General features: G+C 40.5%; 1 protein-coding gene across 4 annotated transcripts in view; it reads right to left on the minus strand.

The window, feature by feature from the left end:
• DIAPH3 (diaphanous related formin 3) overlaps positions 1 to 23406 on the minus strand; it is a 210119-nt gene extending 186713 nt beyond the window's left edge. For 2 of the 4 annotated variants that reach the window (XM_048295462.1, XM_048295461.1), the window contains exons 1-3: positions 23022 to 23405; positions 12319 to 12351; positions 1497 to 1670 (exon numbers count right to left, since the gene is read on the minus strand). In XM_048295462.1, the coding sequence (XP_048151419.1) occupies positions 1497 to 1670; positions 12319 to 12351; positions 23022 to 23171 (357 nt within the window). In that variant the 5' untranslated portion in view covers positions 23172 to 23405. Of the gene's footprint in view, positions 1 to 1496; positions 1671 to 12318; positions 12352 to 23021 lie in introns of all 4 variants that reach the window. The other 2 variants (XM_048295464.1, XM_048295463.1) reach the window with 2 other exon arrangements.
• Between the last annotated feature and the right edge of the window lie 3131 nt (positions 23407 to 26537).

A 26537-nucleotide genomic window follows, 5' to 3' on the forward strand; every position in this document is an offset into this window, starting at 1 on the left:
TAAAATCACTTAATTTGATCAGAACAGCAAACTAGAGGCTACAATATATAATTAGCTATGTAATCTACTGTGACTAAACTAGCATTATTCCAGCCCATTCACACATGGATAATCTGAAAAATCCTTTCTGTGGTACATGTTATAGATAAAACAACACTGATAAAGTAGCTTATCAAATACAAGTTTAAGTACTTTGTTATTCAACGAAACTAGAAAAGCCTTCAAATTATCCAGATGTCATCACTACTTTAACATATTTTCACAACATAGCTTTAAAATTGGAATTAATTATTTCAGGATCCATGGATATAAGCATTTATATTTATCTAGACATGCAGTAGTAGGTTTCTGAGGATTTATTGAAAATTTCTATTTATTTACGCCATAGTATAACATCACAGACTATCCTATACCAGAATGTCTGCAGGATGGCAGAGAAATACAATCTAAATGCAGGGGTATGTGGAAGGAGGCACACCTTCAAACTTTATTTAAAAAATTCTCCCATTTCCTAACATTTGAGCAACTATCATTTACAGTGAAACTTCTAACAGAAGCAAGACATCAAAGTACACGACGAAATGAACCATTTGGCAACACATATAAATACAAAAGTTGGTAACACAGTTAATTATTCCTTTCATTCACCAACTTAACCATGACAATCCTGAATGTTATCTCTCAGTTATAGTTCTTTCTACAAAACCTTCTTCAAAACTAAGCTACCATCACTGAGTACTAGGAAGTACAAATTCCACAAAGGTACTTCTCTCACAGTGCATTTCATTTTCTCCACATGCCAGTCCCTGGTAGTCCCTTTGTGTTTCAAGAGTTACTTGTTACTTGCTGTGAGGCAGAGAAAGAAATAATAATCTAGGCATCATTCTCCTTGTTAATGTTCTCTTGTGCTCTTCAGATTTCAGTCACTCTTCTCTCATGGCCACTCCGTGTTTAGTTTTCAATTGCCCAAAATGTCATCATCACGACAAAAAGCTCAACCTATTGAGGTGCTACCAATGCCACACGATCTTTGTGACTGTTCTTTGTGCACTAACAATGCCAGCTAAGGAAAGAAGCAAATTTGCAGACAAATGCTGCCTTAGAGGCAAGTCTCTTTTTTTGTACAAGAGTGACATGGCATATAAATTCAGAACTAAATGTAGCTGTGACATTTGAAGGCATAAAATCTCTTTGTAAAGGTTTTAGATAATCTTGAAAGGAAGAAAGATCCCCCATTTCTTGTTCCTCCTCAAAATGTGTTGCACAAGCTTGCTTGTAAATTCTATTTTAAATATACTTGGAGCAAAAGATTAAAAAAAATAATTCCAATACTTTATTCCCTGAGAAAAACCCTAATAACCACATAATTACAACTAACAACAATAACATTAGTAATTCAGGTAAAGATTAGAACACATGCAGTGAAGAATATGTGCTCCACCTATCACTTAGCCATGTTGTCATTCTTTAAGTAAAAGAAAGTGTGAGACTCTTACCATCATTTTTTCAAACAGTGCTATGATTTCTCTTTCCGACAGTGGTTTTGGAGCAAAATCCTCCGGGTCCATGGGTGTGGATGACCAATCTGTAGAATGTGACTGCTTCATATGTGGCAGAGGAGGTCTTTCTTTCTTACTTTTTGGAATTCTTATACTGGCAAATCTATCCAACTGAAAACACAAAAGGTATAACATATCACATGCTGCTTCCATTCCATGTACCCCTTATTAAGATGGGTGCTCTTGGAAGTTAAACATCCTTATTTTTCTGTGGTAGCTTACCTGTTATTTAACTGCCTTATTCTAAAGGGTTTTCCTAAAGATACATATGACGGTCAGTTGCCTAGCACTGGAGTTAACCAACCAGAATCCCATTACATTAGAGAGAAATCAAGCAGAACATCAGAATTTTACAGAAAGTTTGGAGGAATAGATATCTACAAAACCAATTTATGAAGAATTCTTTCCAAGCATTACATGTAGAATACGAGAAAGCAGGCTTATTTACCAAAAGCTTAGTTTTACAGTGGTTTTAGTTACTCAGAAACAGCTGTATTCCTAACGTGGCTGTAGAATATATAGATATGCAAAGAAACTACTTTTTATTAAAAGACAAGTTAGCATAACTAAGACATGGTTCTATTTATTTTCTTATTTGCATCATGTTATACAAAATTTAGTGCCTTTGTTCCAATTATTAAGAAATTCATTTTGGCAAAACCATTGATTTCTCTATTAAAGTTACATAGGGTACATTTATGATTTCATGAATGATCCTTATGACTAATCCCCAGCACACATCAATAGCTCTGGATTTCTTTATCCTCTCAGTAGCCAAAAACCTTCTTTGGAAATGTGGTTTGGGTAGTGGGATTTTTACCTGGTTAGGTATTTATCAACTTTTTGATCAAAAGTTACTAAGTGAGACTTCACACCTTTTCAGTGCTAGAGTTTGTGTGTTTTAAGGTACATGGACAAGAATCAACAGAACCCAAAAGCAGCTGACACATAATGAGATGCACTACATCTTCATCATCTTTGTAGCACCCTTTTGAACAGATATGAACAGCAAAATCACACTTGTCAACACAAAAGAAAGTTACAGAAACATTTGATGCATAAGAGATTTTGGACAAGATTTCAACCACATCAACAGACTTCTATCTTGGAATCCTATGCAAAAATATTCTGAGGCTTCAATATATCTTTAAGATAAGTATCTTGAGACAAGTACATCAGTTACCAAACTAAATGACAAGTAAAATTATTATAGCATCTGTGGAATTAAGATCAGAGAGAGCAAAGGAAATCAGTAGCAAAAATTGGGTACAAGTGTTCCACTCTAGTCAGAGCAAGAATTGACTATCAGACATCCATGAAGAGAGGTTTAGAGGGAAAATATAAAGACTTTAATTCTTCCTGCTCAAAACTGAAAAGAAACAGTTTTTGGAACAGAGAAATAGATTGTAAGCCACTCACAGATGGTGATAGAACATGCAAAAGCAGAAAGTTAATATAGCATAAACACAAAAGAGCTCAGCATGGATGATGGGGCCCTTCTGTGTCACATCAAACCAGCAGGCAATGAGGAAGAGCATACTCTACAGGAATAATTACATAGGCAAGACCCAGGAAGAAGAAGAATGCAACAAAAGCATAAGGGAGGCTAACATCACTGGAAGTGGAGAGTCATCAGTGGCAAAAACCATCTTACATCTTGACTAGAAAGCAATTTCCCTTCCTGCTTTTAAAATCAGAAGTCTACAGTAAGCGTGGGGGGATGAAGCCAGACTTTGAACTGAAGTGACTAGACTGGAATTGTAAAAAAATCCCATTATATGAGATTTTTCTTTTCAAGCAATGCCTTTCACAGAGCACTGATGAAAGGCAGCACACCTGCTCCAAAGAATGTTAGCCAGTAGCTTCTCCATGCCCCCACATTGTCACTATAAAATGCATAACTTAAGACACAAGCCATTGTATTTGCAGATGGTTCATGTGCAGACTTGAAGCAGGTGTAGAGGGAAGACACTCGGGCTGAAATAACAGATTTCAGCCCTTGAATCAGTGAACAGAGAACAAATCAGGTTTAAGACAGCTGTGCCCTAAATTCCTTTTCCAGTATCTCCTGAAAAATCTCAGTCCCTTCTTTACAGTCTGTGCTCCCCAAGTGCTTCCTCTTCCATCTCCTGCTCCACACAGCAGAAGCAAGAGCAGCTCTGGCCAGGCAGATTCATCATGAAATACCCCGTGCAGTCCCAGAGGTCCACTAGAAACAGACAGCCCTTATTCAGGGAAAAGAGCCTATTCCTCCTTGAAAAGAGGTATTTCACTTGTTCCCATTTTTAGTTTATATTTTTGCCTTAACTTCTCTTGAATCTATAGTAGATGTTTTCCATCATTATACATTATGCTATAATATTCATATTCCCCATATTCACCAAATCCTACACCACTCATCCTAGAGGAGGAAAGCACATCTTGGAATATATTTGATCAGGCAGAACATGTAAGACAAATTGAGATAATAGGATTATAAGCACATTTAAACACGTGTCAAACTAATCAGTTTAAATAATTTATAACAATGCAGTCTAAAAAGAAGATTCCCATACATTAATAAAAGGGAATTCACAACAAGACTTGCACAGCAGTACAGTGTGGATATTCTAAATATTCTTCCCTTTTGAATTATACATTGATAGTGCTTCAGAAAAGTTAATACTTCTCAGTATTCCATACAGGTGAATACTTTCATGGTCCACAGAAAGCACTATACAGAAAGAATAGAAATTTCATTGCTTGGATGTAATGAAATCTACCACTGATGCTGCTGGCAATCCAAGTGCATAGAGGAGGAAATAACAAAAAAAAAGTTCAATAATCTTCCATGTTACACCAAAACATTTTAAATCAGCCTAACCAACAGGCTATACCTAAGCTTAGCTTTGATACAAAGTTTCACTATAGTTTAAAGCAAGTTCGACCTTGTATCTCTTCTATTTTTTGGTATTTATTTTACCAATTAATACATATAGATGCATACAGGAACAGTGCTCTAGGACAATAAGAATAATATCTGTATGAGCCAAAATGAAGCAACCATAGAGGATAGATGGCCAAGTTTCATTTGTTTATTTCGTAGACCCACTACTATTCCACTGAGAGCCCATGAAATAAGAAAGTGATTTTATGCCCACACCACGGCCCTGAAAAATCAAAGTCACACACAGATCCAAAATACAAACTTTCCGGCTCATCACCCTTTCTGATCAGGTCCCTAGAAAGTAAATCTATTTGTGCTCTCATTTTGATCTTAGTGATGACTTCTTATACCATTCTCTGTAAGAAAATGGCATATATTGAACTTACACACTTGATAATGCAGGAATTAATGGATTAGTTACTGCTAGACTAATTGTTGGCGCTGCAGCTTATCAAGACATCACCTCCTAACAGAGCTGCTATGCAGGCAGGAGTGAAAGGTGTCACTTCACTGCCACCCTGCCTCCCTCATCTCCCCCTTAATTAACACATCAAATCACCTATTCCTATATTAAGAAATTCCTCAAAAATGAAATCCAGCACTTGCATGTATAAAAACTCATTCAGTATCACTGTAAGTGATGGCCTTGGTAATACCACTGAAAATGGCCCTTGTGATGGCCCTGCTTCTTCATCATCTCCACCCTCTCCAACCTCCTTGATCTCCTTGACAGCTTTTGCTAAAGCTTTTTTGAAGGATGACTTTCATATACGTTTCTTCTGCTTGTGTACAGGAGCAAGTAACACCACCCCATGTTGTTTCTCTGCTTCAGTGGCAGTGTTCGTCATCAGGGTTGAACTAACCACAGTGTCTGTCACCGTGGTTGGAGCAGCTGTAGGGCCTCGTGTTCCACTGTCAGATTCAGAGACCTTCTTTCCCTCCTGAGGGCACTCTGCAGTCCTGGACATGTCTTGGTAGGCCTGGGCCAGGCACCAATACACTGCAGCGGTTTGGGCCCTCCTAGGTTGCCAGCACACCTTTTCCAAGGCCAAAACTTTTACTAGTTTTTCTGGATTACCCACCTGCTATGGGTAAAGTGCAAACACAGACCACTGCCCTAGGTACTGGCCCATAGAGTCCCACACACTACTCCACCCCAAACTATCCAGCTTTTGGGCAAATGTCTGGGTGATGTTCTTAATTAAGACTCTGATCTTAAACAACACCTGAACCATACGCAGCAACATTCTGGCTCCCAGAAAAAGGATCAGGTTGGTTTCAAGGGTATTCAAAGGATGTTCAGAATCTTGAAAGTTCTCAAAGGCTACTGTAATCAGCCTGGAGGAAAAGGAATGAAAGGAGGAGGGAAGAAAGATGTAGGAAGGTATCTTCCCCATAGGTTGTCTTTCTGAGTACACAACTTCTGATACCTCATTATGAAGACATAGCACCACAGAATTACTATGTTTTAACCTAAAATATGTTACTAGAAGTACTGAACAGATTTCTTTCTTCCACTCCCATTCTCATAAAGAAACACACATATATATAAATATACATACATATATATGGACCATCAAGACACTGATAGTGATCACTAAGCAGAATCTATTAGCAGAGCTCTGATATGAAATATATACAAGTACAAAATATTCTTTTCCTGAGTGAAGGCATAAAGCCAAGAGTACTGCTTACAGCTTTTGCTCTTTCTCCAGGTGTTCTTCTCACTCTGCCTTATAGACATGTAGGACAAAAAGTACAGCCACCCTTTATTTTCAAGTTCACATTTTTAACTGCCTGCTATTTATATACTCAGTAAACACATTCTCACATCTGAAAAATCTGCTCAAGCACTGCAGCATAGCTCAGTCTCCCAGACATTTTGCAAGTCATTTTAGTCACAGAAGCCACCAGCTCAGTCATGCTGTAAAACCCTGATGCTGACACGCAACAAAACTTAGAGGAACATTAACAATATAGGAAGGAACAAAAGAAGAATACAAAGTGGAACAAATCCTGTGTCTTCACCTGAAGTAGTTATTATTCGTACTGGATAGGAAACAGACACAACGAACTGGGTTGCAACAATTTATTCCAGTATCTTCAGAACTTAAAGCAACCCACTTACCAGCAGAAATACTTCTCAAAAGATCAAAGAAGTTACTTTCAATGACTCTGAGTCAAAGACCTCTTAACATATTTTTTCCTCCTTGAAGCTCCAGAAGATTAAAAAATATATTCTTTCTTTGACAGTAAAATTGCTCTACAAGATTAACTTCTTAATATGTGAGAAATTCCACTTCTAGCAGTAGAGCTTATAGGAAGAGCAAGACTTGGATAAACCAAGATACACAGAAGAATCCCTTTGATAAAATGACTTCTTATTCCTAATACGCTCAATCTCAGAGATTATTTTACCAATCTAAAATTTATAGAATTTAGGCATGTGCACAATCACATCCTAAATGTGCAGACAATATTTCACTCTGAATCTTTTTTCTCTATATACTGAAAATTATACAGCCTTTCTAATCTTTAAAGCAGTTGCTATGCAATCAGTCTAATTTTATGCTATAAGGAATTTCAGTATGCTTTTCATTTTTGTCTTCATAAGATACCTTTTAATAAAATTCTGTTAATATGCAGGTTTTGTAAACCTTTCTGAGCCTTACTCTCACGCTCTCTCTCTCTGCCAATGCTGAGGCTGGCATGCCAGCAAACTGCATCTCAGGAAGTGGAAGATCCTCTCCCCAACAGGCAGGAAGGGACCTAAGAGACAGGGAAAATGCAGGTAGGGCCCTGCCCAGGTGGCAGGTGAATCCCCTCCCAGCCTACCAGAGGAGCTGTTCCAACAAATCTGTTGTTTGTGACCAGAGGAGTGGTAGGTGATTTGGTTCACGGCGGCCATTTTGGGCACAGCGAGCGCAAAATTGATGAAGTTGTCAATTCTGAATAAAGTAAGAATAGGCACCAGCAGAACTGCCATTTCAGACTTCTGGCAGGCAAACTTTAGCCTTTTTAGGACATAGACTGACAGAGTCCCTTGGGAGTCAATTCTGAAGGGTAAAGAAGTCCAGGAAAGCTGGACATACTTTAAGAAGGAAATTTTAAAGATATAGAAGCAAGTTGTCCCCATATGCCATAAGACAAGCCAGAGGAGAAAAAGACCAGCCTGGCTAAACAGAGAACTTAGGCTGAAACTCAGGGCAAAGAGGAGAGGAAAAAAGAAAAAAGAAGAAAAGTGTATCACCTCCAGAAGGAGGATCAGGTAACCTGGGGGGACTACAAGGATGTTGAAAGGTTATGTTAGGAGAAAAAGTAGAAGAGTCAAAGCCAAACTGGAACTTAATTTGACCACTGTTGTTACAGACAACAAAAGTTTCAATAAATACATTGCCAGAAAAGTAGGGCTCCATCCTTTGCTGCTCGCAGAGGGTAGCATCATGTCCGGGGATGACAAAAAGGCTGAGGTATTTAACACCTTCTTAACCTCAGTCTTTAATATCAAAACCAGTGGTGCTCAGGAAACTCAACTCCCAGAGATGCAAGTTACTGATGGGGAGCCAAGTGAAGCCCCCATAATTCAGGAGGAAATGGTTAGTAATCTGCTCTGCAAATCAGACACCCACGAGTCTAGGGGCCTGGATGGGATGCACCAGAGAATAATGAGGGAGCTGGTTAAAGAGCTCACCCAACACACTTTCAAATATTTACCAGCAGTTCTGATGATCTGGAGAAGTTCCAGTTGACTGGAAATTAGAAAATATAAGGCCCACCTAAAAGAAGGATTGGAAAGATGATCCAAGGAACCACAGGCCTGTCAAATTAACCTAAGTACCAGCAGAAGTCATGGAACAGATCATCCTGAGTGACATCACACAGAATGTACAGGACCACCAGGGCATCAGGCCCAGCCACCACGGGTTTGGGAAAGGCAGGTCCTTCTTGACCAACGTGATCTTCTATGACCATTCGACCTACTCAGTGGATGAGGGAAAGGCTGTGGATGGTGCCTCCCTAGACTTCACTAAAGCACTTCGCACCATTTCCCACAGCATTCTCCTGGAGAAACTGGCTGCTCATGGCTTGGACAGGTGCATTCTTTACTGGGTGAAAAACTGTTTGGATGGACGAATCCAGGGAGCTGTAGTGAATGGTGGTGCTACATCAAGTTGGTAGCCAGTCACAAGTGGGGTTCCCCAAGGCTCAGTATTGGGGCCAGTCCTGCTTAACATCTTCATCAATGATCTGGATAAAGGGGTTAAGTGCCCTCTCAGTCAGCTTGCAGATTACACCAAGTTGGGTGACAACTGTTGATCTGTTGGAGGGCAGGAAGGCTCTGCAGAGGAATCTGGACAGGCTAGATAGGTGGGTGTTCCGGTTTGGCCAAATTTAGAAATATATCCTCTGAGAGAAGGCACGTCACCGCCCCTGCCCCACCAGGTTCGGGGAAAATAAATTTTTCTTGAAGGAAAGTGAAAGAGATAAAAGCTATTTATTTAACAAACACATGGGAAAAGGATAATAATGCTAAATAATAAAATCTCTTGCTGTGGAGAAAAAACCTGGGAAAGTGTTAAGAGTCCTCCCTTTGGTCTCCTCGGAGCTGGGGCTTGGGCCGGGGCCAGGCCCTCTGTGCCCGGTGAAAAGTCCTCCCGATGTGCTCTGATATTAAAGCAATCATGCAGTCCAGTAGAAAAGGGAGAAAATCCAAAATTCCAGGGAAGGAAAAATTCAACTCTCAGTCTCTCTCTGGAGAAAAAGCAGCTGAACAACTGGCCAAAAAACTGACTCAGGGAAAAAGCAAGCTGGGTGCTTCCTCGCTCCCCTGCTGCAGCTGGGCAAAAGTTGCTATCTCTGTGTGACCTTGAACAAGCTGCAAACTGCTTTGAAAAAGTTTTTCTCAGTTTTTCCTTCCCCCTCTCAGGCTCAATTTAGAGGCATAGAAAGGCACAAAGTTAATTTCTGGGCATAGGGCAGTGATATGGGATACACATCATAAAGTCACCCCAAGACAGTGGGCTGAGAACAGTGGCCTGATGTTCAATAAGGCCAAGTGCCATATCCTGAACAAAACCCCTTGCAGCACTACAGGCTGGGGTCAGAGTGGCTGGAAAATGTCCCAGTAGAAAAGGACCTGGGGGCGCTGGTTGACAGTGGATGAACGTGAGCCAGCTGTGCTCAGGTGGACAAGAAGGCCAATGGCATCCTGGCCTGTATCAGAAATAGTGTGGCCAGCGGGACCAGGGCAGTGACCATTCCCCTGGTGATGCTCTGGTGAGGCTGTACCTCGAATCCTGTGTTCGGTTTTGGGCCCCTCGCTACAAGAAAAGCATTGAGGCGCTGGAGTGTGTCCAGAGAAGGGCAATGCAGCAGGCGAAGGGTCTAGAATGTAAGTCCTATGAGGAGCAGCTGAGGGAGCTGGGGCTGTTTATGTTGGAGAAGAAGAGGCTCGGGGGGAGCTCACTGCTCTCTACAAATGCCTGAAACGAAGTTTTAGCAAGGTGGGAGGTGGCCTCTTCTGCCATCTCAAGTGGAAGGATGAGAGGAAATGGCCTTAAGTTGCACCCGGGGAGGTTCAGATTGGACATCAGAAAAAAAAAAAATTCACTGGAAGAGTGGTTAGGCATTAGAATAAGGTGTCCAGGAGCATTATAGACTAACCATCTCTGGAAGCATTCAAGAGGTATCTGGATGCGGCACTTGATACGGTTTAGGGGCGATTATGGTGGTGCTATGCTGACAGTAGAACTACACGATCTTGAAGGTGTCTTCCAGCATTGATGATTCTGTGATTCTTGGAATGTGGAGCACTTGAGAGAGATAATTTGACGTCTCAGGTACCTGCTTTCCACTCCTCTGTGGAGCAAGAATGCAACTGCCATCTTTGCAGTTAGTAAACAAACAAGCTAAAAGAAGCATGTGTAAAAAGCAAGGTGTTTCTGAACTTAATGAGGATTTGACACTAAAAGTAGACAATTCGTCAGCATCTCACAAATAATACAATTTAAATACTGAAAAGCAGTCTGCATTTTAGATTCTCAACATGTTGCTAACATACCTGAATTTAAAAACAAAAAAAGTTCCTGGTCACCGACACACAACACTGTATTTATAAGAAATGGGTTGGGTGTAATAAAACATAAATAATTTAGAAAGTATAATGCAGCAGTAAGTTTACATGCAAATGATTGCCCATGAGAAGGAAATACATTATTTCATTGAAAGCTACAAAATCAAGTAATCTTAAACCTTCAATTTCCTTATCTTCTCTTACTACAAATTTTGTCCTTGTCCCAGAATCAGACACAGAAAGAGTAAATCAACGGAAAACTGAAATAGAGGGATAAAAAGTGTCCATTTGAAAGCATATCCTCATTCCAAGATGATGTTGCAAGTAAACAGAATATCCACCTTTAAAACTATTTAAAAGATCTCAAATGTTGCGGTGTTGTAATTTTTTTTACTGTTAGCCTTTTACTAAATAGCTGTCATTTCCCTTTTAAAAAATATATATTAATATAAACAACTTGGTACTACTCTGCAAAAGAGGTTTCATTACTCTGTTAAGGGATGTTTGCTATACTCTGAGAAATTTAAGGAGTTGGGGAAAAGTTTTTTTACTATAGAGCTGACAGGCTTTTTGTCCTTATCCTAAAAATCCACAATAAACCCACTGACTTTTTGGGGCTACAATTACAAGTTGGACAAGTGCAATAAGGCAGCAGTCTAGCCTCTTTAACCGGAAAAAAAAAGCATCTCACAAAAACAAACCGCAATACCTTGTGCACCCCAACTATAACCCTTACATGACACTATCAAAACTTGTTTTCTAGTTACCAAAAAATACTTTTGCTTTCAGAGGGCTGATAGCATTTCCTTAGCTCTTTAAGATAAACACAAGTTTATACAATCAAACTTGTATTATCAGCCAGTCAGACTCAAATTTCTTAATAACAATTTCCATCCAACGAAACTCTGCTAAAGAAATAGAAACAGATGACTTAAGTCAAACTAGGAAAGACAGGCAGAGGCAATATGCTCAACACTACTAAGTCTGTACACCTAATCCACATAACCTGGCTGCTGGTTCCCAAGCTGGCAAACTGCCGTGTTTCTCAGCATGTGTTGCACTGTCCAGCATCCATCTCTCTGCACTTCAGCTCCCAGTTACACACAGAAATACTTCATCAAGAACTCTGTATAACACTGAAGTTGTAACAGCTGATCTTTGGGTGATGACAAAACATTACTTTCTAGGCAAATTCAAAGACTTTGTAAAATCATGTATTTTAAGAAAAAATATTATTACCTACAATAGAGCAGTACAGGCAGTGAAATAGGTAACTTCAAGAGCAAGAAAAAAATCTGGTTTGTGGTCACATACAGAACCTCATCTCTGATCAAACTTGAGAAACACATTGTTAAGCATGACATTGAATATACTTAACCTTGTTTGAACAAGCATTAATGAGTTTCACAAGTAAATGTTACTTTGTTAAACATGTTATTTTAAGCTAGCCATGCAGCCTAAGTAACTTTAATATTAAACATGCAATCACAGATATCTTAACGATACTGCATGTAGATTGGCACAATTACCTGTGTCAGGCTCATTTAGCTGTGATTACAGCATACTTCAAAGCCATCCATACATTTTTGCTACTCGTACTGATTACGTTACAGATAATTACCAGTTCAGTGAGACTTTGCCAATTAACTAAATTATCTTCAAAGTTAAGATAGTTTCTTGTATCAGTAAGGTTATTTCTATTGCATTAGCAGTAAGGTTATTTGCTTAGCATAGCCAAAGCAAAACTTAAGTTGTCTTACCACATCATCTGTCAGTGTCTTGATATTTAAATGCTGTAAATCAAACAGGAAAGCAGTCATGTCAAAATTGTGCAGTTAATAAAAAAAAAGAAAAGCTCAGTTATAGCTACTTTTATTCAAAATCACATGCAAGTTAAATCTCGACACTTGAAATAAAGCAAGTTTCTCAGCAAGTTGTACCTTCCTGGTTTACAACGCACAGCAAGTTATACGGATTTAAAAAATCTTCCATTTGATCCTCCAACAGAGTATCAGAAGAATATGAACCAAGCATAGCTTGAAACAAGTTGTGTTTTATTGTATTTCATAACTAAATTATATTCTATAGCTAAATATACAGTTGACCTGCACATAATTCAGCTACTAGATATGTGTCTTCTCAAGACAGCTGGGGGGACACCAACAACAAATCATCCAGAGATTTCAAACTCAGCAGAAGAGCACAGAGCTCCTCAGAAGTTCAAAACTATCTGTCAAGCTGCAACACTCAAACTACTCACACTGTTGAATAGTCTCATGCAATGCTTCTGTGGCAAGCAGAGCACAAAGTTGTGAGCAGAAACTGAACTAAGCATTTAATAATAGTAATATCCAACGAATCTGTAGATCACTCAAAACAGCAGTTCCTGGACCAACATTTGCACTCCACTGCACATTTACAAACACAGCATGTGCTAGGACATACAGCTATTGCATAAAACCAAAGAGCAGCACAGATCATTGGCGACTGATGAGTCAGCATTGCAGGGATCCCATGTATTGTTTCTATGAAGAGGCTGAGAACAGACTAGGCAGGAAAATGTCAAGAATGTGAAGTCACATACTTAGTGAGACAGGCTCTTACCCTTTTCTTAAGACTCCCCTCTCTGCCTGGTGTGCACAGCGTGGCAACAGCTATAGCAACTGTCAATGACTATATCCTAATTAACCAGATTTGGAAACTCTTCACCAAGTCAACAATAATTGGCTATCACTCTCTACAACAACCTGAAAGGAGGTTACAGCAAGGTGCAGGTTGGTCTTTTCTCCCAGTTAACAAGCAATAGGACAAGAGGAAATGGCCTCTAGTTGCACCAGTGGAGGTTAGCTTGGGTATTAGGAAAAATTTATTCACTGAAAGGGTAGCAAGGCATTGGAACAGGCTGCCCAGGGAAGTGGTGGAATCAGCATCCCTGGAAGTGTTCAAAAGACATGCAGAGATGTAGCACTTGGGTTTGGCAGTGGAAGTGGTGGTGCTAGGTTAATGATAACAATCTCAGAGGCTTCCAACCTTAATGATTCTATGATCAGTACTTCTGACATCTTCCCTGGCTCATCCCTCAGAATTAAAGAACAATTTGTGTTAAATCAAGTATTATGACACAAGAGGTCTAGTCTGAATAGTGTCAAGAAACTGAGGAAGAAGTGTCTGATGAATGGTTATGAAGTTAAAAATCAAAGGAGGTGCAAGGAAACACATTATTCAGTGACACACTAAGTTCTACTATCAAAAAAAAAAAATTGTTTAAAAAGGAGCTAGGTCACTACTGAACCTTTATAATTCCATTCCATGCTCTGATAGGTGAGGATTTGTAATAAATGAAAACAACAACTAAGTGAAAATACTCCAGTCCAGCCAGGAAACTGAAGATCTGTATCCCAGTCTTCTAACTGGTGTTCTCCGGCCACACGTGTAGATCACACTTTTGCCCCACACACTGCTATAGAACTGGGTTTTATTACTTGTTTTTCCCATTCTGCTAAATAGCTACAAAGACAGTAAAAGTGTTAACTGGTGTCATTTGCAAAAGCTCATGACTTTGCATTTAGCAATGTTTGGTATAATACTTCTATCCTTAAGTGAGCTAAACTGCAAGAGAAAATACTAACATATGGTCTGACACTGCAACTAGGTAGTGAAGAACATAAAAATGTATTCCTTTTTCATACAGATGACTTAAATCACTAAGCCTTAAGCAAGGCACAAATACCATCAGGAGCTCCTCTAACATGGCAGGAGATTACATAATCTGCTTAGAATGAAAACAACGTGCATTCTAAGCTTTGAGTGGAAATTCAAGACTCATGTCAAATTCATGTACACTCCTGTTACTAAAAAAACGCAGGGAAGCAACAACATCAGGTTAATTTCCACTTAAGAACAGATGTTGGATGTTTTGCAACTCCTCCATACAAGACACTGTCATCATGCAGGTAACCAGGCAATTTCAGCTTCAGGTTTTGTTCCTCGAAGAAGACAGAAGTTAGTGGGATAGATCAAGCCAGTACCTTACTTTTCATTTAAGTTGCGAAATTCAGCAATGCAATTTACTATGATAAAGGGTGAAACATTTCCCATTTTGTAGATCAGAATACCTCACTGATGCATGTCATCTGACTAATTAGTGAAAAAACATTACCACACAGCCAATTAAGGACACCATAATGGTATAACAAACTTGATATACAGATATGAGTCTTCTCTCAAAGTCTTCGTCTTACTGGATACCTGGAGTACGGGAGTCTAAAAATACCAGCATTTCTTTCATAGAAGTTTGTAGAGTCTAGTTTGACTAAATATCAACACTGGTGATGTATTTAGATACTTTCTTTATAAAGGAGAAGAAACTCCATGCAAACTACAACCTAATGTTCAGCTCTTTCAGCACTCCAATATTAAAAGGCTGAATGACTTGCTGTAAGACATCTCTAAAGACTTATGTAGTGAACTTTATGTTATAATGCTTCCCAGTCAGAGGAGTTGGTTAAAACATAAGTACTGGGGTTATTTTTTTTCCCTCTCCCTCACCAAGTCCTTCTCTTCTGACAAGGCTGTACAAAGTAAAATCAGTTGACAGCTTTATTGGTCTTCTATAGTATTCAAGGATACAGAGATGTGAAACATTACATGTGGTCTTAACAACAAAGAAACTTACCACACTGGATCTTTTAATGGCATTACATTTAGAGGAGTGCTGTAACTCAAGAACAAGAGCATATTTTTATTCTTGACAGGCCAAACAAAACACATTTCTAGTAAGAGGAAAAATAACTAGACTGGGAATCAGGTAAAGACAAGGTAAAAGCTGGAGTGGTGTACTACCACAGGGACACATTTCTATTTTCAGGCTCAGATATATCAGTTCACAAAAGACACATTCTGCTCAAGTGAACACATTGCCTTAAACATAGGCCAGCAAGTAAATAAATATGGCTTAAGAAATATTCCTGTAACATTCAGTCAGTGCTGAAAACATTAAGTAAATTTACAAAATACTGCTTTGCAATGGATGAAAATATTTACATGCTATTTTGCGCCTTCCATGAACTACTCCACAATAACAAAATTATTGCTTTGAAAGCATAGCAGCTATGTACAGGTATTCCTCTAGACTATGATGTAGAAAATAGATATGCAAAACTGAAAAACAAATTATCAATATTTTAAATATGCTGACATTATGTTTTCTAGTCAGAGATACACAAAAGCATGAAGATATTAAAGAGTTAATTAGGACAGTTCAGAAGGACAGATTTATCAGTAGCACCTATAGTTAGAAAAGTAGAAGTAACACCATTGCTTAGTCTTCAGCTATACACTTTTATAAACAACTAAATTTTAAAATTGCACTCTTCAAGGTAACTTAGTTTTTAGTCTGGGACATGGAGGAAGAGGTCATTTTGTTTTGCAATTGAGTAGAAGCAGGTTGCTTAAAGATAAGTCCAATGAAAAACAAATGCATAGGTGTATAATTTTTGAAGAAAGGAAGCAATCTGACAGAATTACCCCTTATGGGAGATGATGTCCCTCAGGTACACTGTTAAATAACCAGTGTCATAAGACGAGGGATATACACACATGCCACATATGGTACAGTGTTCTTGATGAGCTGGCAAAAGCCCGAGCTCAAAAATTCCAAGGATAGTCAGAGCCTTAAACAGAAGCCGAAAGGTACAGGATACAAGGGCTGAGTTTCACAACACAAGCACAGCAACAAGACGGCTGCTCCTGAGACAGAAAGAGTACTGGGTCTCTTGGAAAGGTCACACATGATGAAGCCATGTGTGATGCAACTTTCACACCACACAGCTAAACGAAGCCAAATACTATTTGGCTTCATATATATTCACAGCAAAGAATCTTACAGTCATACACAAGATTATGATCTTATACTGCAGATTCAAACAGCAGCACATACTTGAAGTTCATCTGCAAGATGGAATTTAGTAACTTGAGGCATTGCCTATATAATTACCACAGTCAAGTCCAGGTAGAGACAGTGAAGCAAAGCAAAGCAATGACAAATCCCACTTAATGGGATCAACAGTACTAGTCTGATCTTTTGTGTCATTACATCTATTTCCCTATCTTTGCATATGCATATTTACAGACTACACTCTCTCTAGATGTGGTACAAGCAGTTCAGGCAAACAGGATCAGAATTCAGAATGACACCTCACATGGGACTCTGATTCCATGTCTTCAGCATTTTTTCCACCAGCACTACAGGTCAGTGTGGCCTGGAACCAGCAAAGACTACCCTAGTACAATACTGAGTATAGTCTGTATCATCTAAGAGTTTTGGCACTCTACCAGAAGAGGCAGCATCTACATTCTCCACAAGTGGTCTTTTAACTGTGGCATAAGCACAAAACGATGTTACTCATCTAACTTTCTGAATGAAAGCAGATTGTTTAAATACAGAATGTTTGGTGCTTGAACTCAGATCATGCCTGGCAGGGATGGACATTGCTAGTATGACAGAGAGACCAACAAAATACGATTTGGAATGGAAGTAGAAGACAGACAAGCATCCTGCCATACACCCCTGCCAATATGAGAGGGGTTTTAGGCATGCAAAGTAACAGGATGTCAGCGAACTAAACAATTTCAACACGCATGTCCTCCACCACCTTGAAGCACTTCAATTTACAAAAACATTAAAAATTCACAGTCCAGATCTTTTGCAATCTTCATTTTTGCCTTTTTTGCAGATGAAAACTAAGAAACAAATCCACATAAAACACCCCCCTCCAAACCACCATGCACTTGTATAGGTTCTTTGATACATTACAAAGAGCTTCCAGTCTGCATGTGGCTGTAAGAAAAGAAAAAAAGAAATGGAAAAAAGGAGGGCTTAAGCAAGGTGAGTTTTAGAAGACCCAGCCAGCTTATGCCTGAATGCTGAAATAAGACAAAGACTAGGGATGTACATGCAATCACATAATCCCCTCTCCACCTTTGTAAATTCGAAAGTGAGCAAGAACACATTGGCACTAATTTTAACACCAAAAAAAGATTCAACACTAGCTGGTTTTTTCCCCAAAGAATATTCTCCAGCAGAAAAACAAGTAGAAGACAGAATCAAAGACTGAAGGAAACCTGTAGACTCAGAGAAAAGTTAATTGGATGATTACAGTGAATGCAATTACTTTAGGATTTCCTTTGTAACAATATTCCCTCAGTAATTTTGCTACCTCAGTCTGAAAGCACAATTTACAAACTGCACAGCATTTCTTGCTTTTAATTTCCAATCTACTACTTCAGCATTTAGATAATGGCTTTATCACACACTCTCTCTCTGCTGCTTGGAAAGCAATCTGGAAAGCAATCAGGGGCAAAACTATCTTAACATGACAGGTTCTACACAGTGATATTCTTTAGGCATTGATGAGTTAAACTCAAAATTGGTGCTTACAGGTAAGACCATATAACAAAGTGCTAGAACACAGCACTAAAATTTAATATCATAACCCACAGTGTTAATTCATGCCAACAAAAATAACAGCATGAGGAATTTACAATTTTACAAAGCTGCGATGAAGTGTTTTAGGTAACATCTGTTCAGCAATCATTTCTTTAAAAGACTAATTTAGATTCAAGGTCTTACACTGCAGCGTAACTGCAGCAATAATTCAGTCACTTTGTAATTAAAGATATTGACACAGATTGGTCTTACCTTTCTACTCTATGCCAGAGAAATGGAAGTGCTTTTCCTCTTAACTACATCTTTCTTTGATTTATAGACACTGTTAAATGCAACTGTTAATTTGTCTATTTTTAACAGATTGGTGTAAACAAGAAACCCTTCTTGACTCATAAATTTCATAAAGAACTTAATCAAAAACGTAACCTGAAAGTCACTGAAGTCAGGTCAATGGTATACTGAAATTAATAGAAACACCTCTAATTTGAGCTAGAAATTGAAGTTGATCTTTTGAGGACTAGTGTCTGTAAGATGTAGTATCAGTAAAGTGCAGTTGAAAGTCACATAATCTAGCACTCACTGTAATGATTTCCAAACATTTCTAAGGCGAGGAGGGAATCAAGGAGAGGAAGAGGAAAACAACTGCTTTTTACCCCACCCTGCCCCAGCAGATTTCAGAAGCTTCTTGCTCAGTCAATGTATACATAGAGAACAGGTATAGTATCTGCCATCCTTCAGTAGATTTCCTCTTTTTACAAGGTCCTAAACCACAAGAGTAGATGCACAAGCTTTTAATAAGCTGAAGTACCAGAGTACCACAGAAAATCTTTGACCCTTTTAAAACTCCCACTCTTCTAAAAACTTGAACAAAGTACTGCTGAACAAAGTCAGGCTGTTATGTGCTTCAAAATGAACCACCACTCCTTTAAAAAATATATTTTAAATTATTCTGCAAAAGAACCGAGACAACTGAGGCTTAAAACTCATTCACTTCTTCTGAGAAGCTAGTTTATTCAGAAAGAGTCCTTCAAGGCCTCATTTGACAGCGCTAAACAGTTGTAGTGGTTGATTCCAATACCTCTTTCTCCCCTCTCCACCCCTCAAATGCAGTGGGTTTTAAAAAACAGTATTTCCCTCAGTTAAAAAAATCTTCTTTAGAAGGGAAAAAAAAATTTAAAAGGAGGTACATGTTAATGATGTCACCTTTGTCAACCAGCAATCCAATTTCACCTCAAGGTTTGTCAGGGAATCAAATTAATTTTCAGATTAGCATATCTGCTATGACAGATCAATATGTTGCATTGACTGGAACTTATTTTCAAGCCTTGCACACTGAGAAATATTACATGCACATAATCTGTATTACTTGAGGTCAATAAATCTAACAGCTAATTTAATTTGACAAACGTACAACAGACAGAAACATAACTGAGATAACATGAGGTATGGCACTCTAAGTGTTCCAAACACAGAAATGGGCACAGGCTAAATCTAAGACTGGATTACAGAGAGCCTGAAGGGGTGAGAGGCAGGCTTTACACATTCTGACACAAAACTAACTTAACTAATAAAATTACATTGAAGATGTATTACAGGAAGAGCTAGATGCAAACAAGTCAAGTTGGAAAATACCTCTAAGATCATCAAGTCCCAACCACAACCCAAACACTGCCAAGTCCATCACTAAACCACGACCTTAAGTGCCACATCTGCACATCTTTTAAACATCTTATGAGACTTCCCTGGGCAGCCTCTTCCAGTGCTTGACCACCGTTTCAGTGAAGAAAGTTTACCTAACACCCAATCTAAACCCCCCTGGCACAACTTGAGGCCCTGAACTCTTGCCCTGTCACTTGCTACTAGGGAGAGGACACTGACCCCCACCTCACTACAGCCTCCTTTCAGGCAGTTGTAGAGAGCAATAAGGTCACCCAGTGAGTTAATGGCACACCTAGAATACAATCCATGTTCAATCCATAATTCTTCAGTCCTTATCAACACCCAAGGATAAAATCTTTGCTTTAAGAGATTATTTAAAGATGAAAAATAGGACTATCATCTAGGGTGAAACTCTTTTGAAAACTGCAGTTTGACAAAGCATTCTCATGAATTAAGGACATTCTCATCTATCCCTGTTTAAAGAGAAACTGGGCAGGTGAACAGGAAGAGGCCAAAAAAAAAAAAATTATCAAAACCCACACCTACCTACAAGATTATATACCCTATAAAATTGAGTCAGAACCCCAAATTCGACCCCCTTTATTTTCTGTAGCTGTGACCTCAACACCATGACCTCAAAAAAACAAGTCATCTGATGCCTATATCAAAACATTATCAAAATCACCCTTGCATAGCCTAGGAAGCTTAGATATGTGCCAAACAAGCTCCCCTGCACCAAAGAAAAGCTCTTCTCTCACTGAAAAGACGAGATTTCATCTAAGTAAAAAAGCCTCAATGGCTTTTATCACATTTCTGTCAGTGGTCCAATCCCTATAAACTACCGTACTGCCATTTTAACACATGGTTAGCAAAACTGAACATGATGGCAACACACTACTTCTGTTTTAACACATAATGTGAGAGGAAAAAATGAAAACCACTACAATTATTTTAACTGCGTAAGAACTGGGCAGTTAACGTATCGGTAATAAGTAAAACCTCTTGACTCAGAGCTCTTGTCAGTCTCAAACACAAAAATCCATGTCTCTCACTCACAAAAGGAATAATCCAACCCTCAAGTCATACACCAACAACACTATCCAATCTTCTACAATGGCCAGGCCACACAGGTTTCGCCTCACAGATCATATGTTAAAGCATGTTGTGAGAGACTGGGAAGATCTGGTGTCCCAAGACATTTTGGGGTGCATACATGTGGGGAAAGGGGCAGGTTCGGCCTTGCCCTAGTGAGGTGATGCCCTGCTCCGCACACACCCGCACTCCTGGCGCCTGTATCCCAGCCCCACAGTGGCTGCCAATCCCTGCCATAGCTGAGGCAATGCTCCACACCTGCCTCTGGAGTCCCAAACCCAGCTCCTGAGTGGCCAAATGAACAGAGGTCTCACCTTGGGAAAGGGCCCAGGAAGGTCAAGGCATATTTAAAGCTGAACACAAGGCAAGCACGTCTTGACCCTAACTCCTCTTGGCATTTCTGTCAGCTGAACACTACTGGAACCCAGGAGCTGGTAGCTATATGTGTCCTTTTCTATATCTTTTCTGGTTTTCTTTCTCTCTTCTTCTAATTCCCTGTTCTTGGAATTTTTGAGCATCTCAAAATCAAACGGGCTTAAAGTTTGCCAAGTCAAATGGGCTAAGTTAATGCTTTGAGAAGTTCTTTATGTTGATTGAATGTCGCACTAAACCTTTCGCCAAAGTTCTTTGATCTTCTGAGGTTGCCAGTAATGTCTTTTTTGTTGTTTTGACATCTTGAGGATATCTTGTTGGTATTTCTCCCAGGCATCTAACTCAGAGTACAGGAACAACCATAAGCCCTTTCAAAAGCCTCACCGAGTGAGGTTTTTTGGGCCTTACACATGTCCAGCCATGTCACCTGCATGACTAAAACACATGTCCCCAGTAGATACACAGCCATTTACGAAGCCAAGCAAATAGCTCTTGGTCACAGTTTCATATACGCCCATTCTAACATGTAAAAAAAGGCACAGGGACATGGCTCAAACAGCAATCTCTGCAGCCACAATACACAAAGATTGCAGCAAACAGGAACATTCCAGGAGCAAGCTGTCACCTTCCAGAACAGGTCTGGCCAGCCTGTTTGATACTGCTTATTGGCTAACTTTTTTGAACCTGTGCACAAGTGCCAGACACTCAAGTATTGAATATTACACAAATATACCTTAGAATAAAGAGTCTAATATAAGTGTTATGGCATCTCTTGTAATTACATAATAAATACATTTTAGAGTAGGTGGGCTCAGAGACCACTGAACAAAGACCAACGTGCATCACCTAAATATGAGCATGGGCTGCATCTCCTCTGCATGTGGCAGATACTGCTGGATACAACTCCCTGAAAGGAGGCTGTATCCAGGCAGGGGTCAGACCCTTCTCCCAGGCAGCCAGCAACAGGATAAGAGGACACAATCTCAAATTGCACCGGGGAGGTTTAGGTTGGACATTATGTAGAATTTCTTCACAGAAAGGGTGATTAGACCTTGGAATGGGCTGCCCAGGGAGGTGGTGGAGTCACCATCCCTGGAAGGGTTTAAGGAAAGACTGGATGTGGCACTTGGTGCCATGGTCTAGTTGACATGGTGGTGTTCAGTCACCGATTAGACTTGATGATTCCAGAGGTCTTTTCCAACCCAACTGATTCTGTGGATACAAGGCCTGTACAATATATGTTGGTCCCAGCTCTAATGCTTGGAATTTTCATGACGTTCAAACACAAACTGGTTATTTCTGAGTACTCTTTAGTTAGAGCACATCTTACAGACACATTATCTTGCGAACAATTATAAGCCGTCTCAAGATTCCCAATTTCTTGGTGTACTAGCCAAAAGCTTGTAAAAGCAGGCCTACAGAGAACTATGTCCTTTAAATTCAAAGACCTGGTTTTTCCCTGTAGACTTTATATCACTAAAGTAAAAAAAAAACCACCCAAACAAAAAACCACCGCAGTCCTATTAAAAGTAACACCGTTTCAGAGCTGGAAGTCTGTTCTACTCCCCTTGCGCCCATAGCTGTCCCGCAGCAAGTAAGGCAATGAACGTTTGTGAAGAAGCTTTCGGAAGAGACCTGAAAACTTGCTGCATCCTTTCACGCGGGCAAGCAAGAGGCGAGCTGGAGCAAGCGCGATCAGCCTTCGAAGCCCACCTGAACCTGACGGCGCCACGTATTCCCACTCGGTGCCCCGCTGTCGGGGCAGTGACTGGCCCCGGAGAGGACGGCGGCGGGGGGACACGGGGGTGTCACCGCACGGCCGGGCCCCCTCGGCACAGGCCTGGCAGGCCCCACTCTTCGGGCACCCCCGCCGCGACACCGGCTCGTACTTACGAATTTGGGCTTCCTGCTGTCCGCCGCCTCCTCGGGGCCCCCCGCGCTCCCGGTCCCCGGCGGGCCCTTCCGACGGAGCCCCTTGTTCTCCCGCCCGCCACGACCCGGTGGCGAGGACGGGGCACAGTAACGCGGCCGCGGCGGCTCCATGGCCGCGCACGGGCGAGAAAGGGAGATGGGCAGGGGGGAAGCGCTGCCCGCGACCGGGCCCAGGCCCGGCGCCCCGGCCGAGCTGGGCGCCTGCGATTAGCGCGGCTTAGCTGGGCTCGGCCAGGCAGGGCGCCGCGGGGGGAGGAGCGGGGCTCAGCGCTAAAGCCGCAGCCTCACCGCAGCGCAGGATTTAGCGAGGAGAAGCCCCTAATCCCGCCACGCCCGAGCCGCGCGCGGCCGCGCGCTCCCAACGGCCGCGGCTGGCGGAGCCGGCAACGTCCCGCCGTCCGAACGGTCCCGCCACTGCCGGCGCCGCCCCCCGCGCCCCCCACGGCCAATCCGCGCCCGCGCGGCGGCAGCGGCGCCTCCCGATTGGCGGGAGCTGTGCCCGCCTCCGCTGGGGCAGCGGCGCGCGCCGGGCCCCGCTGTCCGCTCGCGGCCCCGCGGCCCGCCCCGCCCGGACCCGCGAGAGCGCCGGAGCGCGCGTGCAGCGCGGGGGCAACTCCCGCAGGGAACGAGACAATCCCGCCGGGCTGAGGTACCGCCGCCTCCGAGGTACACACACACACACACACAGGAAGGGACAGTTTATTTCCTTACCCTGCAAATCCTGTCTTTTCTGGATCGTCTCTGTTCAGCGTCTGAACACGGGGCGGGTCCCTCACCTCTTTGGCCTAGGATGGCGATTTCCAACAAGTGGCTTTGTTGAAGATTACGATTCCATTCCTCAAGCCCCTGTTTGACAGGTGGAAAGTGGTTCACCTATTTCTGTGTGACCTTTTTGTATAATTAGAGCACTGACTTTCATATGTAACTATATATTATTATATAGAATCGTAGAAACACCGGGTTTGGAAGAGACCTTTAGGATCATCCGGTCCAATAATCCAAATCACCCAGCACCAGATCCAGACACCTCTTAAACACCTCCAAGGATGGTGACTCCATCACCTCCCCAAGCAACCTATTCCAATGCCTGACCATCTGAACAGTGAAAAAAATTTTCTAATATCTAATCTGAATCTCTCCTGTCTCAGTTTAAGGCCATTTCCTCTGGTCCTGTCACTGCAGTCACAGTAGAGACCGGCCCCCACCTCCACTAGAACCTCTGTCCTGGTATTTGTAGAGAGCAATATATACATATATACGTACACTTACATATACATATATATTATATATAATTATACTTCTCATATTACTTTTATACCGTCTTGGTGATATTGGGTTAAGAAAGCAGAATGACACAGAAAAGACATAATCCCTATCCGAAACAGTGGCAGTGTTTCCATCATCCTCCTGTGTCCGTGTTTCTGTTTTGTGATGGACTGTCTGTGTGGAGGAGCTGTTAACTGTGCTGCCAAGGCCAAAAGAACAGGTGTACCTACAGTCTGCATTTGTTTAATGCAATCTGTTGTTTTCCATCACTGAAAGACCTGCAAGACTCTGTGGTTTATGGGGAAATACATAAATAGAGATTTCATTATGCTGTAAATTAGCAAATTGCGTATGGTTTACAAGGCAATTGAATTCTCATTACTACAATCAATACCTTGCATTTATCTTTATTTTAAATTAAGAGTAGTTAGAATAATGATGCAAACAGGAGACTTATGTAGGGGAAAATCAATTTCCAAATCTCAATGTTAGGGATCATTAAGAAAAGGAAAGCTAACACTCAGCATTTATATCTCTAGAGTATTTCCTAAATCAGAAAAAATTCTTTTCTCTTCTGTCATGCAGTCCTTCACCATGACTTACACAGGCAGTGACCTACAAAATGTAACATCTGCCAATACACAGAGTTCTGGTGAAACATAGCAGAATTCAGCCCCAGACTCAACCTTTGCAGGGTGAGGGAACTGTGGGGCCACGCAGGGTAGATGCCGTAATTATTTGTATATGTTATACTGTTCATCCTTTGGCACCTTTCTATAGATGTTTTGTAAATTTATTATTGGAATTCTTTGTGGAGAGTATAATTAGCAGAACACTGTTTAATGTCATGGTTAATGATTTTCTGGAACATTTGATTAGAAAATTAATCAGGCTATGTGTGTGTATGATAAAGCTGTTTAAATGGACTTCCTAATTGCACTGTGGTACACACTGGCTTGTGCCAATATATCACTTTCAAGGTACTGTGTTGCAATAACAGAGAAACACTGAAGGGAATAATTTATCAGACAGTTTTAGTAAGCCGAAAGTAAATGTTGGTACTTTTGATCTATTATTATTATTTTATACTACCCCTCTTGTGCTCGTTAGGTGTTTCACAGAACAAATACACTCTTGCAACAGCTCAGTTTACCAAGATTAATCATGACAGAGGAAAAAAATCATGAGAAAGAAATGCATCAGTAATACTAAAATTGTGCAGAGATTCCACTTACTCATAGCATGCATATTGTCTGGGGCATGCAAATAGCTTGGTCATTTTGCATTATTTTTGTTCTGGAATGAGAAGTTTTCAAATATAAAAGTCTGAGACAAAGTGATTGTGTAAAGTTAACCATGGATATTTGCAAAAGTAGTCCTTTAGATTGATGGGTTTATTTATGCTCTTAACATTCTGTTCCATCTCTCTCTCTCTCTCTCTTTTTTTTTTTTTTTAATATACTGTGACTCAGGACTTAAAAAACCAAAAGAATAACCTCCTAATATTCCTTGTTCCAGGGAGGCAGTTTTTCAAATACATTCCTGGGCAAAGTATTTCAAAGCTGGCCTTTGACTGTGTTTAGGCAGTTGTCCAGACTTCCTTTGAAGGCACCTAGTTCCTTCCTATGAGAAGAAGATAAGACAATCAATTAACTGTTCTTTCATGAGGTCCAGCCTTTTGAACTGTCACATAAAAATTATGAAGGATTTTGTCAGCAATGTTGTTGTTTTTACAAAGCAAGCATACAAATTTAATACTACCCTATTTAAGTATACTAACAAGGAAAACCTTCTTAGCCACAGCTCCTGTGGCCTGGCAGAGGCAAGCAAATGGCACGTCTTTTCAGGAAAATGGCTTCTTCTTTCTCCCATGAAAAGCCCCAAACAGGCAATTCTAGCCCAAATCCCTCAAACTTGCATGGCTATTTGTAAGTTGTACCAACTGAATATGTATCTTCTACCTTTCCCAACATCTTATTCAAAGGAGTTACAAAAAAATACCTACCTGATTGTTAACTCATAATGCCAATAAAAATTACATTGGAAAAACATGGCTTGTTCTTATGTCTTATAGAGGCAATTGATGCTTGTTTTATCTGAGAAAATCTTTAACAGTTGTATTTTTATATTGCAACAACACTCATTAATATTTTAAATGTATTGCAATGTAATATCCTTAAATGTAACCTGTGGATAAGATCTTACTTAATT

This window comes from Corvus hawaiiensis, chromosome 2 (genome assembly GCF_020740725.1).
Source record: "Corvus hawaiiensis isolate bCorHaw1 chromosome 2, bCorHaw1.pri.cur, whole genome shotgun sequence".
In the NCBI taxonomy this organism is placed as follows: domain Eukaryota; kingdom Metazoa; phylum Chordata; class Aves; order Passeriformes; family Corvidae; genus Corvus; species Corvus hawaiiensis.